The following is a 16,414-nucleotide window of genomic DNA, read 5'->3' on the forward strand; positions in this document are numbered from 1 at the left end:
TTGTACACCTCTATCATGTCTCCTCTCATCCTCCTTCTCTGCAAAGAGTAAAGCCCTAGCTCCCTTAATCTCTGTTCATAATGCATACTCTCTAAACCAGGCAGCATCCTGGTAAATCTCCTCTGTACCCTTTCCAATGCTTCCACATCCTTCCTATAGTGAGGTGACCAGAACTGGACACAGTACTCCAAGTGTGGCCTCACCAGAGTTTTACAGAGCTGCATCATTACATCGCGACTCTTAAACTCTATCCCTCGACTGATGAAAGCTAACACCCCATAAGCTTTCTTAACTACCCTATCCACCTGTGAGGCAACTTTCAGGGATCTGTGGACATGTACCCCCAGATCCCTCTGCTCCTCCACACTACCAAGTATCCTGCCATTTACTTTGTACTCTGCCTTGGAGTTTGTCCTTCCAAAGTGTACCACCTCACACTTCTCCAGGTTGAACTCCACCTGCTACTTCTCGGCCCACTTCTGCATCCTATCAATGTCTCACTGCAATCTTCGACAATCCTCTACACTATCTACAACACCACCAACCTTTGTGTCGTCTGCAAACTTGCCAACCCACCCTTCTACCTCCACATCCAGGTCGTTAACAAAAATCACGAAAAGTAGAGGTCCCAGAACAGATCCTTGTGGGACACCACTAGTCACAATCCTCCAATCTGAATATACTCCCTCCACCATGACCCTCTGCCTTTTGCAGGCAAGCCAATTCTGAATCCTCCTGGCCAAACTTCCCTGGATCCCATGCCTTCTAACTTTCTGAATAAGCCTACCGTGTGGAACCTTGTCAAATGCCTTACTAAAATCCATATAGATCACATCCACTGCACTACCCTCATCTATATGCCTGGTCACCTCCTCAAAGAACTCTATCAGGCTTGTTAGACATGATCTGCCCTTCACAAAGCCATGCTGACTGTCCCTGATAAGACCATGATTCTCTAAATGTCCATAGATCCTATCTCTAAGTATCTTTTCCAACAGCTTTCCCACCACTGCTGTAAGGATCACTGGTCTATAATTACCCAGACTATCCCTACTACCTTATTTGAACAAGGGGACAACATTCGCCTCCCTCCAAATCTCTGGTACCATTCGTGTGGAGAATGAGGACATAAAGATCCTTGCCAGAGGCTCAGCAATCTCTTCCCTCGCCTCGTGGAGCAGCCTGGGGAATATTCCGCCAGGCCCTGGGGACTTATCCATCCTAATGTATTTTAACAACTCCAACACCTCCTCTCCCTTAATATCAACATGCTCCAGAACATCAAACTCACTCATATTGTCCTCACCATCATCAAGTTCCCCCTCATTGGTGAATACTGAAGAGAAGTATTCATTGAGGACCTCGCTCACTTCCACAGCCTCCAGGCACATCTTCCCACCTTTATCTCTAATTGGTCCTATCTTCACCCCATCATCATTTTTTCTTCACATAATTGAAGAATGCCTTGGGGTTTTCCTTTACCCTACTCGCCAAGGCCTTCTCACGTCCCCTTCTTGCTCTTCTCAGCCCCTTCTTAAGCTCCTTTCTTGCTTCCCTATATTCCTCAATAGACCCATCTGATCCTTGCTTCCTAAACCTCATGTATGCTGCCTTCTTCCACCTGACTAGATTTTCCACCTCACTTGTCACCCATGGTTCCTTCACCCTACCATTCTTTATCTTCCTCACCGGGACAAATTTATCCCTAACATCCTGCAAGAGATCTCTAAACTTCGACCACATGTCCGTAGTACATTTCCCTGCAAAGACACCATCCCAATTCACACCCGCAAGTTCTAGCCTTATAGCTTCATAATTTGCCCTTCCCCAATTAAAAATTTTCCTGTCCTCTCTGATTCTATCCTTTTCCATGATAATGCTAAAGGCCAGGGAGCAGTGGTCACTGTCCCCCAGATGCTCACCCACTGAGAGATCTGTGACCTGACCCAGTTCATTACCTAGTACTAGATCTAGTATGGCATTCCCCCTAGTCGGCCTGTCCACATACTGTGACAGGAATCCGTCCTGGACATACTTAACAAACTCTGCCCCATCTAAACCCTTGGAACTAATCAGGTGCCAATCAATATTCGGAAAGTTAAAGTCACCCATGATAACAACTCTGTTATTTTTGCACCTTTCCAAAATCTGCTTGCCAATCTGCTCCTCGGTATCTCTGCTGCTACCAGGGGGCCTATAGAATACTCCCAATAGAGTAACTGCTCCCTTCCTGTTCCTGACTTCCACCCATATTGACTCAAAAGAGGATCCTGCTACATTACCCACCCTTTCTGTAGCTGTAATAGCTGTAATAATTCAGAGAGGTAGTTAGAGGAATTCTGGAACAAATTAGATCGACAACGAAAGGGGTATTTGATGCAGGCTTAAAATTAGATAAATCCCCAGGGCCGATGTATCTTTGGGTGCTAAGGAAGAAAACGCAGTAGATCTGAAGGTTTGACAGAAGTTTTCAAGTCTTCTCTGGCATCAGAAGAGGTCCCAGGTGATTGGAGGGCAGCAAGTGTGTTATCTTTAGTTAGACCATAAGACGCAGGATCAGAATTTAGCCATCTGGCCCATCGAGTCTGCTCCACCATTCAATCATGACTGATCCTTTTTTATTCTTCACCTCAACCCCAGTTCCCTGCCTTCTCTCCATAGCCTTTTATTTCTACTACCAAAGTGCATTACCATGCATTTTCCAACATTATATTTCATTTGTCACTTTCTTCCTCATTCTCCTAATCTGTCTAAGTCCTTTTGCAGCCTACCTGTTTCCTCAACACTACCTGCCCCTCCATCAATCTTCGTATCATCTGCAGACTTGGCAACAAAGCCATCTATTCCATCATCTAAATCATTGATATACAGCATAAAAAGAAGCTGTCCCAACACTGACCCCTACGGAACATCACTAGTCACTGGCAGCCAATCAGAAAAGGATCCTTTTATTCCCACTCGCTGCCTCCTACCAGTCAGCCAATGCTCTAACCATGCCAGTAACTTTCCTGTAATACCATGGGCTCTTAACTTGGTAAGCAGCCTCATGTGTGGCACCTTGTCAAAGGCCTTCTGAAAGTCCAAATATACAACATCCACTGCATCCCCTTTATTTATCTTACTTGTAATCTCCTCAAAGAATTCCAACAGGTTCGTCAGGCAGGACTTTCCCTGAAGGAAACCATGCTGACTTCGTACTATCTTGTCCTGTGTCACCAAGTACTTCATCACCTCATCCTTAATAATTAACTCTAGCATCTTTCCAACCACTGAGGTCAGGCTAACTGGTTTATAATTTCCTTTCTGCTACCTTCCTCCTTTCTTAAAGAGTGGAGTGACATTTACAATTTTCCAATCCTCCGGCACTGTGCCAGTGTCCAATGATTTTTGAAAGATTATTTCTAATGCCACCACAATCTCTAACACTACCTTTTTCAGAACCATTCAGTGCAGTTCCTCTGGTCTGGGTGACTTATGCACCTTTAGGTCTTTCAGCTTTTTGAGCACCTTCTCTCTTGTAGTAGTAACTGCACTCACTACTCTTCCTTCACACACTACAATATTAGGCATACTGCTAGTGTCCTCTACAGTGAAGACTGATGCAAAATACTCACTTAGTTCATCTGCCATCACCTTGTCCCCCGTTATTATTTCTCCTGCCTCATTTTCTAGTGGTCCTATATCCACTCTCATTTCTCTTTTATTTTTAACATACTTGAAAGAACTTCTACTACCCATTTTGATATTATTTGCTAGCTTGCCTTCATATTTCATCTTTTCCCTTCTAATGACTTTTTTAGTTGCTCTCTGTAGTTTAAAGACTTCCGAATCATCAATCTTCCCACTAATTTTTAGAAACATAGAAACATAGAAAACCTACAACACAATACAGGCCCTTCGGCCTACAAAGTTATGCTGAATATGTCCCTACCTTAGAAATTACAAGACTTCCCTATAGCCCTCTATTTTACTAAGCTCCATGTACCTATCCAAAAGTTTCTTAAAAGACCCTATTGTATCCACCTCCACCACAGTTGCCGGCAGCCCATTCCACGCACTCACCACTCTGTGTAAAAAAACTTACCCCTGACATCTCCTCTGTACCTACTCCCCAGCACTTTAAACCTGCGCCCTCTTGTGGCAACCACTTCAGCCCTGGGAAAAAGCCTCTGACTATCCACACGATCAATGCCTCTCATCATCTTACACACCTCTATCAGGTCACCTCTCATCCTCCGTCGCTCCAAGGAAAAAAGGCAGAGTTCACTCAACCTATTCTCATAAGGCATGCTCCCCAATCCAGGCAACATCCTTGTAAATCTCCTCTGCACCCTTTCTATGGCTTCCACATCCTTCCTGTAGTGAAGGACTACACTACACTAATTTTTGCTTTGTTGTATGCTCTTTCTTTTGCTTTTACAATGGCTTTGAATTCCCTTGTCAGCCATTGTTGTACTGTTTCACCATTTGAGTATTTCTTCATTTTTGGGGTGTCCTGCACCTTCCTCATTTTTTCCCAGAAACACACGCCGTTGCTGCTCTGCTGACACCCCTGCCAACATCTCCATCCAATTTACTTTGGCCAACTCCTCTCTCATACCACTGTAATTTCCTTTCCTCCACTGAAGCACTGCTATATCAGACTTTACTTTCTCCCTATCAAATTTCAAGTTGAACACAATCATATTGTGATCACCAGTTCAAAAGAGTTCTTTTACCTTCAGCTCCCTAATCGCCTCCGGTTAATTACATAACACCCAATTCAGTATAGCTGATCCTCTCGTAGGCTCAATGACAAACTGCTCTAAAAAGCCATCTCTTAGGCATTCAACAAACTCATTCTCTTGAGATCCATGACCAATCTGATTTTCCCAATTGGCCTGCATATTAAAATCTCCCAGGACTAACATAACATTGCCCGTTTGACACACATTTTCTATTTCCTGTTGTAATCTGTGGTCCACCTCCCAGCCACAATTTAAGAAGTTCAGCAGGGGTCACTGAGATAATTTCAGTCCAGTTAGTGGTAAGAAAGTTACAGGAAACTATTTTGAAGTATAGGAGAGTACTGCACATTACAGTTTTGTTCTGCGCTAACCATTTAATCTACTCCAAAATCATTCTAAACTTTCTCTTCCCCATACCCCTCTGATTTTTTATCATCCATCTAAATATGGAATGGAGAGTGAAACTCCTGAAGACAGGTGGCAGATCAACTGATGATCCCACTGGTGATAGCACAGGACAGTCAACATCTTAGTCCACGTGTATTTTTAACTCATCCATCTAAGTATGGAATGGAGAGTAGGGGAGTGATTCTCATTTATATAAATATGGAATGTAGGGGAATGATTCCCATTCATATAAATATGGAATGGAGGGGAATGATTTCCATTCATGTAAACATTGAATGGAGGGGAATGATTCTGATTCGTGTAAATATGGAATGGAGGGGAATGATTCCCATTCATAAAAATATGGAATCGAGGGGAGTGATTTCAATTCATATAAATTATCACAATGGGGGCGTTGGGAACGGACCCAAATGCAAGACACAGACACTGAAGTACTAGGAGCAGGACTTGACTAGAGTAGGGTCGTGACAGGATACAGACAAGGAGCAGGGACAAGAATGCAGACTTGGGCTAGGACATGGACAAGACAGGGAACTCGGACAAGGAACTATGGACTAGGAGCCTGGGCTTGGGCTCCGAACCAGAGACTGGACAAGGACCCAGAACCTGGGCCTTGCTTCGGGCTCGGGCCCTAGAGCCAGGCAAGGACATGACATGACTACAGGACAAGACGTGGCTGGGATCTAGAGTCTTGAGGCTTGAGGCTGAGGTCTTGGTCTTGAGGCTTGAGGCTTGAGCTTGGAGACAGGCTGGAGTCTTGGGTCTTGAAGCTGCAGGCTGGGGTCTTGAGGCTGGAGACTGCGGGCTGGGGTCTTGAGGCTTGGAATGCGGAGGCTGATAACTCGGAGGCCGGAGCTCCGAGACAGACTGGGAACTGTACATCAACATAGAGCCGGGACTTATCCTTCGGAAAGTCGGGACTCATCTTTATCTCCACACCAGTTGGGACAGGTCCATCTGTCGGGAAATGGCAGAACGGCCTGACTTACCCCATGAAGGCAAAGACAAGAAGAGACAAACACCAAAGAATGACAGACAGTTCCATCTCTGCTTTGAGGTAGCTCCGAGTCTCAGTTCGGCCAGCAACCTCAGCTGGCTACAGAAACAGCCGGATCCCTACCTAGCTCGGCTGGCCCGGGAAACAGCCAAATCCATACCACAAAGACTACTCCGAACACTGACAGCAAGGCTCCATGGAATGGAGGGGATTGATTCTCATTCATAGAAATATGGAATGGAGGGGAGTGATTCCCATTCATATAAATATGGAACGGAGGGGTGTGATTCCCATTGATATCAATATGGAATGGAGGGGTGAGTATCTCATTCATATAAATATGGAACTGGGGGGAGTGGTTCCCATTCATATCAATATGGAATGGACGGGAGTGATTCCCATATATATAAATATAGAACGGAGGGGAGTGGTTCCCATTCATATCAATATGGAGTGTTGGGGAGTAACTCTCATTCATATAAATATGGAATGGAGAGGAGTAGACTGATTCCCATTCATATAAATATGGAATGGAGGGGAGTGATTTTCATTCATATAAATATGGAATGGAGGGGAGTTGACTGATTCCCATTCATATAAATATGGAACGGCGGAGTATAATTCCCTTTCATAGAAAAATGGAATGGTGGGGAGTGATTCGCATTCATATAAATATGGAATCCAGGGGAGTGGACTGATTCCCATTCATATAAATATGGAATGGAGGGGAGTGATTCCCATTCATATAAATATCGACCGGAGGGGAGTGAATCCCATTCTTATAAATATGGACAGAGGGGAGTGATTCCCATTCATATAAATGTTGGATGGAGGGCAGTGAATCTCATTCATATCAATATGGAATGGAGGGGAGTGTTTCCCATCCATATAAACATGTAATGGAGGAGAGTGATTCCCATTCATATAAATATGGAATCGAGGGGAGTGCACTGATTCCCATTCATATAAATATGCAATGGAAGGGACTGATTCCCATACATATAAATATGGAATGGAGGGGAGGGAAGTGATTCCCATTCATATAAATATGGAATGGAGGGGAGTGATTCCCTTTCATATAAGTGTAAGGGGTTTCTTCTTTTATGTTACTGCGTAGTCTAATTAAAATGGCTTCTTTGTTATGTTATAATTGAACTGGCTTCTATGTTATGTTAACTGCTGAGAAAGTCCTCCCACTGGCAGTTTGTTTGGATTATGTTATTGATAAGAAGGTATTACAAACCAATTGGGATAGTTGTTATTCTTTCTGTGTGTCTGTAAGATATTGTGTTGCGTGGGTTTTTGGCAGAAGGCAGGAGAGAGATGCAGAGGATGGACAAGGTGCTGTGACTCCGCTAACGGGGTCGGACCCTGTGCCGGAGTCTGAGGTCCAGGGTGTGCGGCGAGGAGAGGAGACGGAGACGGACTCCTGTGGAGCGTCTGGTCGACCACTTTTGTTTGTCCCAGGCGGCAGGTTGAGGTGGTCTGAGGGTCGCAGAGTGAAGAATGAGGGTCCTGAGCTCCAAGTGTTTGTGCACGAAGAGACTGAACTTTCATAAGTGTTGCGCCTTTTATTTTCCTTTTATATTTTATTCTCTCTTAATTATATAGTTCCAGTAATATTTATAAACTGTAAATCATTTAATCGTATCTGGTGTATTGTCTGTTATTTGGGCGGGGTGGGGTACATCACACAGCATCCAACAAACTATTACCCAGTTTGGCGGGGCCGAGGGCTGTTTCCCTAGACGACAGCGAGCCGAGCGACCCTGAGGCTGGCCGGGGGGTGGGGGGGGGGCGCTACATAAGTATGGTACGGCGGGGTGTGATTCACATTCATATAATCCCTCCATGTTGTCCCAAAATATTTTATGAGCCATCAGATAGTTCTTGACGTGTAATGACTGCTATTATATCACAGATATATATATTATGTAATATATAATATAACAGAGTGAAGCTTATCTGTTTAACATCAGCGATAAGCAGTGTTGGTACCTCAGCTTCACAAAAGTACTAACGCATTGGACATTTTCTGCACTGAACTTTGCACAGGATTTCAAGATGAACCCCTGATTTTAAAAGATCTCTGATGAAATTTACAGTCACTTAGCTGGAAAGTTTAACTTTTTCTATTTGCAAGATATTGCAGCATCGCCTTTGCACCTCACTGAAACATTAATCCAGACTTTTGGCTGATGATTTTGGAGTCAAGTTTGAGCCAGTCACTTCCTGACCAAGAGAAAAGTGACTGACAGAATATTTATGTTAAAGAAGCATCAATGGTCCTGCTGACTTTTGACCACATTCCCTGTATGTTCCCTCTCTTTCATCAGAGCAGAGTAAACATCCTTTTACCTGTTCTCACTCCCTCTCTTTCCCCATCTGCCCCATGTCACTTCCCTGAATTGTTTTCTCAGACTGATTACTGTTTCTCTTTCTTCCACTGCCACCTCTTTCTTTCAAACTTCCTATTTAATGATGTTGATGAAGGGTTATTATTCACTGCCGTACTGCAGGGTGAAGAGCCTGTTCTTCAAAAGGTGTAAGCCTGAAGTGGACGTCGTGAGATCCCCACTTCCAGTACGTTTTACAATATTTCACTGTCAGAGTCCCCAGTGCGTGGGTTTCCTCTGAATGCTCCAGAATCCTCCCACAGTCCAAAGATGTACCAGTTGGTAGGTTAATTGTCCCGTGATCAGGTTAGGATGGGTTGCTGGTCAGCACTGGTGAAAGGGCTGGAAGGGCCTGTTCGTGCTGCATCAATCAATCAATCAATAAATAAACACACAGAGACAAACATATACAGTACATAACTATCCTCACACATCCACACAGGTTGATTTCCTACATTAGACGGAGTGTGAAATGAAAATAAAACATTTTAAAAAACAGAAAAAACACTTTTATTTGTATTTAATGTGCAAATAGCAATAAATATAAGTGCAATGCATGGATATAAATTGTTAAACACATATACAGTATATTTCACAGTTTGTAAAGAATATTTAAAGAAGTACTTCTAATTCCCATTCACTTAACTGGTTTGGTTTTTTTCATATTTCAAGTTTTTCTAAAATTTTCATTGAAATAAGTGCAATAAAAATAACAAAGTTGATGTTTTGCACTATAATAAAGCAACTTAAATTGTGCTCTCTTTTATCTGATCTTCACATGTATCATCAGAGCATTCTTTAATTTGTTCCTCTGGATTTATATGGATTATATACTGTGGTTGAAGAGCAGGCTCTGTAAAGAAAAATAAATCATATACTGTGATTATAACGAGCTGTATGTTTAACAATCATGATAATTTCAGCAGAAAAATGACAATCACAAAAACATGATGATAGAAATCTTAAAAAATAGAAAATGCTGGAAAGAGATGAAGACCTTTCATTTTAACGCTGAAGTATTAACACTGTATCTCTCCCCACACCTGCAGTAGTTTATATTCCAGGACAAGGCCTGCTCTTATCATTTTGATCTAGCAAATCTATTAAAGTGGTTCTATTAGTCATCTGAAGCCAGATGATAACAGAACATGGAGCTAGCACTGGTTTATTGCAAGAACAGTGACTGGCTTGTGGAAGAAGGGTTGTAGTAAAACGAAGCTACAACTTCAGTTTTATTTAGGTTCAGCATCTCAAATTGTCCCCACACCTTTCACTATCTCAGTGCTTCCCAACAGCTCATAGTGCTCTCCCCAGATCAGTCAATATTTGAGCTTTAATCTGATGGAACGGTGCAAAGAACAGTTTAAAAGGGGGAATCTAGTCATGTAGCAGTCAGTGGCTTATCTACAGATCAACTTTTGGGCATTTGGACAAAATTTCATAAATCTGACTATGGAGAGGAAAATGGTGCAATCTTTTGAAATTCACCTGATTCAAGTCACACTTATGCTTAACAATGAAATACATGAAATCTTAATTTGCTTCATGCACATTCCCAGTTTGAGCAGTTTTGTGAGATCCTGATACAGAATTGTCAGCTGATCATAAGAATTAGCTCAATGTTTTTGTGTTGATATAGTGCCAGCTGGAGTGTTTTGGCGGTGTCTCCCAGAAAAGCCATTACATGAGGAGAAATTCAATAATCTTATTAAGTGTGACACACCAATTCTATTTTTTTAAATGGAATTGAATGCAGACTCTTAACAGCTGGTGTTACAGAAGTTTCCTGTGCCTGACCAGATGTGCGATAGAAAGTGAGAGCATCATCATTTTCCCTGTCAAGGCTGATAAGGAAATGCGGGTTACTTGCTTCCTTTAGTTGATACAGTCAATGCATCAAGGGCAGTGGTTCCCAAAGTGGGTGATACTTTGTGTACCCCTCCCAGCCTCCAGGTGCGGTGGGAGTTTCTAAGGGGGCGATAAAGATAAAGGGGGTGTTGTGGTGCTCTGTAGCGGTTGTGGCAGCTGAGGGATTACAGGTTGATTTAAGAAATGAATTACAGGCACTTATTATAAGCATTTGATCCTCAATGCCTCATAATTGATTACAATGATCATATATCGCCTCACCTCTTGCTAATCTACCATTCTCTTAGACTTTGCTGGAAGCATATTATAGTTGTTGAAAAGCAATGTGACACTTCTGTGTTTGGCAATATCTTGAGAAATCTGGACTGAAGAAATCGTGTCATTTCTGAGCATTGCCATTCACTACAGTGTTAGCTGGTATGATTCTCATACTCTAATCACACAGTGACACAGTTCCTGTGACTTAGGATATGGCGTTCAATGGAGTGAATGGAGCATCTGTCCTTTCAAATGGTCTTGACTGCATTTCTCTAGCTCATGACCCAATCAAGATATCTGTGCCCCACTCTACATACTGTCAGGCAGAGTCAGGTTTGAGCTATGACGATGTCATAACTTTCCTCTTTATTGAAGTTGGACTTAAACAGGTAATTGACTGTGGTCTTTAATCCATAACAAAACTGGCAGAAGCAGACCAAATGAAAAAGAAGTGTAGACAGTATAATGTAGAGTGTCTGAAATAGGAATTCACACCAACACCAGGCAACTAACAGCAGTCAATGTGTCTGTTGTGTGAAAATGTTTATTCAAATGAGGCAATCAAACTGTCCAGGCTCCATGAACATTTGAAGAGAATACACTCTGATAAAGCAAACAAGAACCTAGCTTATTTTCAGTCACTATGGAAACACATCAAAACATGTCTGACAGGATTTCACAGCAAAACAATGATGTGTTGTGTGCTTCATATATTTCATTGCTGATTGCTAAATCTGGAAAGCCACATACAATTGGTGAGGAACTGATGCTGCTGGCAGTAAGGAAGTTTTGCATACGTCTCCAGACTGAATAAAAATGATTATGCTCAGTGACAACTCTGTTCAAAGATGAATAGATGAAATGTCTAAGAACGTGGAAGGCACATTGTGCAACACACATAGCACAACAGAATTTGCTCTGCAGTTAGATGAGTCAACTTTGTCGGACAATGAATCTTTGCTTCTTAGTTATATTTGCTTTTTGTTTTATGTAATTCATAAAAGATAAAAACATGATTCAAGAGTTGTTATTTGCAAGGGAACTAGAAACAGGTAAGAAGGGGCAGTCAATATTTCAGGTTATTGAGCAATTTTTCAAAGAGAAGGACATTCTGTCACCAATATTTCTTGCTTGTGCACAGATGAGACATCATCAATGACAGGATGCCACTGTGGGGTTATTACTTTCTTGAAAAAAGCTGTACATAACATATTTACCATTCTCTGTGTCATCTTGTTGCAAAAAAAACTTTATTATCATAACAGTAAATAAAATCAAGTTCCATGCTTTTAATTCTCGACTATTTCAGGAGCTTTATGTTGAGAATGATGAACAGTTTGAACACTTGCTCTTGTACATACAAGTCAGATGGCTCTCAAAAGGAAACTGCTCGAGATGCGTTTATGCAATTTTTGAAACTGTGATAAAATTCTATGAAGATTTGAATGCTTCATTCAGTAAACAACTCAAGAATATGAGGCATGATGCTGCTTGTTTGTCAGAATTATTCGCAAAGTTTAATGACATCCATCTTCAATTGCAAGGAAAAGATGTGAATCCTATCAAAGTCAAATCAGTTGTCTCCACATTTCTGTCCAAGTCCAAGTTAACCCTATTTAAGTGCAACATTAGCCGCCGTGACCGTTTCCAATTTCCGAGCCTCTCTAAGTTGGAAGAGAAAGAAAAAATACCATATATGATCTTCAGGTATACTGTGCCCACTTGGGTGAGCTGCGTAAAGATATGTCAGAGAGATTTCAAGGTTTTCTCTCGATACGAATTCCAGATTGGGTAATAAATCCATTGCTGAACACTTGTAATGAAGAACTAACAGGAAGGATGGAAGAAGAACTGATCTCGCTATAAAATGTCTTTGAGCTGAAGCTGAGGTTAAAGCAATCCTATCAAGACATTTGGTTGCAGAAAGACATCTCTGATTGCTATCCTCCACTGTGGAAAAATGTCAAGATGTTCTTTATCGCCCTTCCAACATCATGTTTAGTAGAGTGCGGTTTCAGTGCAGTCACCTAACATTCTCAAATCAATGAAACAGACTGCAAATTGCTGAACATGCGGATCTGAGTGAAATTCAGCCTGATGTTGAGAAGCTGACATCACTGCACCAAACCCATCCATCTCATTGAAAGGTGAAAATGTAATGAATAGCTGGACTAGTAATGCTCTAAAATTGTGATGAAAATTATTTTTACTGTAATTAAATAAAGAAATAATTTTATTTGTAGCTTTAAATAGATTTGAATTTTTTTGCAATTATTTGCCACTGCTTTGAATTTGCAGTTTCTATTTTCTTTCACTGAGCATCGTAACTCAAACTCTTTATGGTTATGGGAAAGGGAGGGGGGCAGTGGGAGCCAAGGGGGCGGTGACCCAATGAAGGTTGGAAACCGCCTACCTAGGGTGCAGTGTTGATTATTAACAGTTGTCTACGATGTAAACATTGGAACAATTGCAGCAAATGATCAATATCAACTGAGAAGTAAGGACTTTTGAGGCTAATGGTATAGCGCTGTCAATGTGCTAGCAACTTACAGGGCAGTCGAGCTTTATAAGATAAGTACTAACCTGCATACTGGGTTATCTCTTGGAATGTATGTAATAATCCTGGTGTACACTTTAATATACAATTACTGTTTGAAGACAATTTAAACAATCAATGATTACAGGCACTTCTGGCCATCTCATTACAGGAAGACTGTGGAGGCTTTGGAGAGGGTGCAGAAGAGGTTCACCAGGATGCTGTATGGGTTAGAGGGAATTAATTACAAGAGATGTTGGAAAGTCTTGGATTGTGTTCTCTGGAGCTTTGGCGGTTGAGGAGAGACCTGAAAGAAGTTTATGAAAGTATGAGAGGAAGAGATAGGGGAAGTAGCCAGACCAAAGCTAGAAATATCAAAAATTAGAGGACATAAGTAGTATTCACCATTTTTACCTCAGAGAGAGAGGAGGAAAGTTTAAAGTTTTTACACAGGTGTCTGAAATACACTACCAGGGTTAATAGTGGAACCAGGTATGATTCGAGAGGCTTCTAGACAGGCAGGGAGTGGAGGAGCATGGATTATGTGCTGACAGAAGAGAGTTGAAGTTGGCATTATGCTTGATGCTGAAGTAGTGGGCCGTGGGTCTGACCCCGTGCTGTACTCTTTTGTTCTATGCGCTAGGCACATGCTTTTCTTCAATAACTGCTGACCGCTGTGTTGATTTATTACACTGGTAGTACCTTGTCCTTTTAATCTTGTCTTTGTTTCTCAATTCTTGATTTAAAGAGACTATTCATATTTATTTTCAAAACCCTATCTGTATTGTATTGATGGGTGTTCCAGTTTAGAATTGATCAACAGAAGCAAGAGAGCCAGTTCATTTTACATAGGAATAATCACTAAATCATGTTGTCAGCCTTACCAAAATTGCCTTGGTTATTGTTTTCTGTTCGACCATTTTCTTCATGACTTGACTTATTTGATCTGTTACTATCCCCAATGGTGTCAGATTCATCTTTTTCTGCAATAAATGAAAAAAAATGTAACCGTGGAATCTAACATTACGCCAACGATGCTTAGCCCTCCATTTGTCCTTCGCAAACAAAGTCTCATTTGAAGAATGCAAAGATGGGAGGTAAAGCCATATTAATGTGGAGTCTTTGAGTTATAGTGTTATAGTGCCTATAGTGTGGGCACGTGGCTAAGTGGTTAAGGCATTGGATTAGCGACCTGAAGGTTGTGAGTTCGAGCCCCAGCCAAGGGAACATGTTGTGTCCTCGAGCAAGGCACTTAATCACACATTGCTCTGTGACGACACTGGTGCCAAGCTGTATGGGTCCTAATGCCCTTCCCTTGGACAACATTGGTGTCATGGAGAGGGGAGACTTGCAGCATGGGCAGCTGCTGATCTTCCATACAACCTTGCCCAGGCCTGTGCCCTGGAGAGTGAAGACTTTCCAGGCGCAGATCCATGGTCTCACAAGACTAACGGATGAGGGCAACCAAAAGCATAACTCTGAATTTAGTAAAAAAAAAGTCAGTGCGTATTTGATGCTGAAGGTAGCAGGGAATCTTAAAAGTTAGTAAGTGTACAAGAAATTGACTTACGCTTTCTCCACTTTAAATGCTCTTTCCATAATTTTAGCACAAATAATTGGAAGACGATGACCAAGCCACAAATCAGGAAAGCTACAAGTATCAGTAATAGGGCTCCATTCTTCTTCATGTGTTGTTTCTCATACTTGGCATCATTTTCCACTGTAGAAAATAGAAGCAAGATTAATAATAACTTTGTTTCTGTTTTGATTTGCTCTTTATATTGCTACCCACAAGAGTAACTAATTCAACAGCCAATAACATTGGAAAACCTTGGTCACATTTCTTGGTTGGTATGAAATATTTGCTTAGAAATTCAATTGCATAAAGCTTTCGTTCAGTGCAAAGAAACTGAAAGTTGACTTTATCCAAATTGGAAAAAAAACAAACATTTCTCGGATGTCTTACTCCTTCAGAAATTAATCTGGGCACTTCCCATTGTCAGTCACATCTGTGCACCTGACACAATTTCTGTGGCAGCTATGGGCAGGACCAATGGTCCTTTAAGAACATTTCAGAGAGGATCCTAGGGTTTCTCTTCCTTGCCATGCATCCTCTTGCAACTCTCCCATCATTCAACCCTGTCCCTGAAAACCACCTGATCTTATAATCTACCCAACAAGGCCCAAGGTGTAACTCTTCAATCCCTGATCCCTGATACCCATTGGTCTTGACTCGAACCTTCTGATCTCTCAAACCTCGAAAGGCCAGACTTCATAATTCTTTGAGCACCCTTCCCCCTAATGCCAATCCCCAATTCCCAACTCCCATTTTCACCAATCAGCACCTGACTTTTGTGACCTAGGAATTAGTTTAGAGAAACTTACTGATATTATTGTTTTGACATTTTACTGTCGAAGTTGTATTCTTATTTTCAATGGATGAAATATTTGTTTCATTCCAGGTAGATGTAGAATTAAACGCAGTCCCTTCTGAAAAATAAATGCGTGATTTAATGCAATGAAGTACAATAATTACCGATTAATGTACACTTGGAACAGTACACAAGTATTGTTCTATAAAAGGAAAGACCATATTATGTTGAGAAACCAGTTTATAACTTAGTCTGAAGTTCATGGTTAAACTCTACCAGGCTACAAATCCTTTGATTTTTTTGCATAGTTTTATTGTGTGCTTGTGGTTGTTTAATTGTCATTATCTCTACTGCTTTACAATTTTATGTTTGCTAACTTTTTTATATAACTATTTATGCACATGTAACTGTGTAGTATGTTTCTTATTGGTCGCAGTATGTGTATGCAGTTCTTTAGTCTGTCCTTTAGTGGTTACATTTGTGTGCTTCTGGAAACTTTTCTTGGAATTGCATTAGTTGAATAGGGGCTATCTGATTGGTTGACCCTTATCTGCAGATTTGAATGGAGTATTTCTATAAATTCTATAAATTCTATGAATCTATAAATTCAACATGGTTAAGGAGTTCAGGATGGTTAACCTTGTGGTTCAGGTTTGTGTCCATTAGTTTGAAATAATTTCTTTCTAATTAACAAGGAAACAGCATTGTAGTGGTTAAGTTATGGGACTAGAGTCCTGAAACATTGGCACAGTGTGAGTTATTTCACCCCTTGAGTCACAGTAATACAAAGCACTAGGAGAAGGTGTGGGGCACATGGCAGTCAGTCCTGTGACAATGGCTGACCTGTCCAA

General features: G+C 41.4%; 1 protein-coding gene across 3 annotated transcripts in view; it reads right to left on the minus strand.

The window, feature by feature from the left end:
• Positions 1-9,083: 9,083 nt before the first annotated feature.
• LOC134340845 (cytotoxic and regulatory T-cell molecule) overlaps positions 9,084-16,414 on the minus strand; it is a 39,880-nt gene continuing 32,549 nt past the window's right edge. For 2 of the 3 annotated variants that reach the window (XM_063038408.1, XM_063038409.1), the window contains exons 9-12: positions 15,577-15,681; positions 14,762-14,911; positions 14,076-14,174; positions 9,084-9,381 (exon numbers count right to left, since the gene is read on the minus strand). In XM_063038408.1, coding sequence (XP_062894478.1) covers positions 9,275-9,381; positions 14,076-14,174; positions 14,762-14,911; positions 15,577-15,681 — 461 coding nt within the window. In that variant the 3' untranslated portion in view covers positions 9,084-9,274. Of the gene's footprint in view, positions 9,382-11,956; positions 12,320-14,075; positions 14,175-14,761; positions 14,912-15,576; positions 15,682-16,414 lie in introns of those variants that run through there. The other variant, XM_063038410.1, reaches the window with a different exon arrangement.

Source organism: Mobula hypostoma, chromosome X2 (genome assembly GCF_963921235.1).
Source record: "Mobula hypostoma chromosome X2, sMobHyp1.1, whole genome shotgun sequence".
In the NCBI taxonomy this organism is placed as follows: domain Eukaryota; kingdom Metazoa; phylum Chordata; class Chondrichthyes; order Myliobatiformes; family Myliobatidae; genus Mobula; species Mobula hypostoma.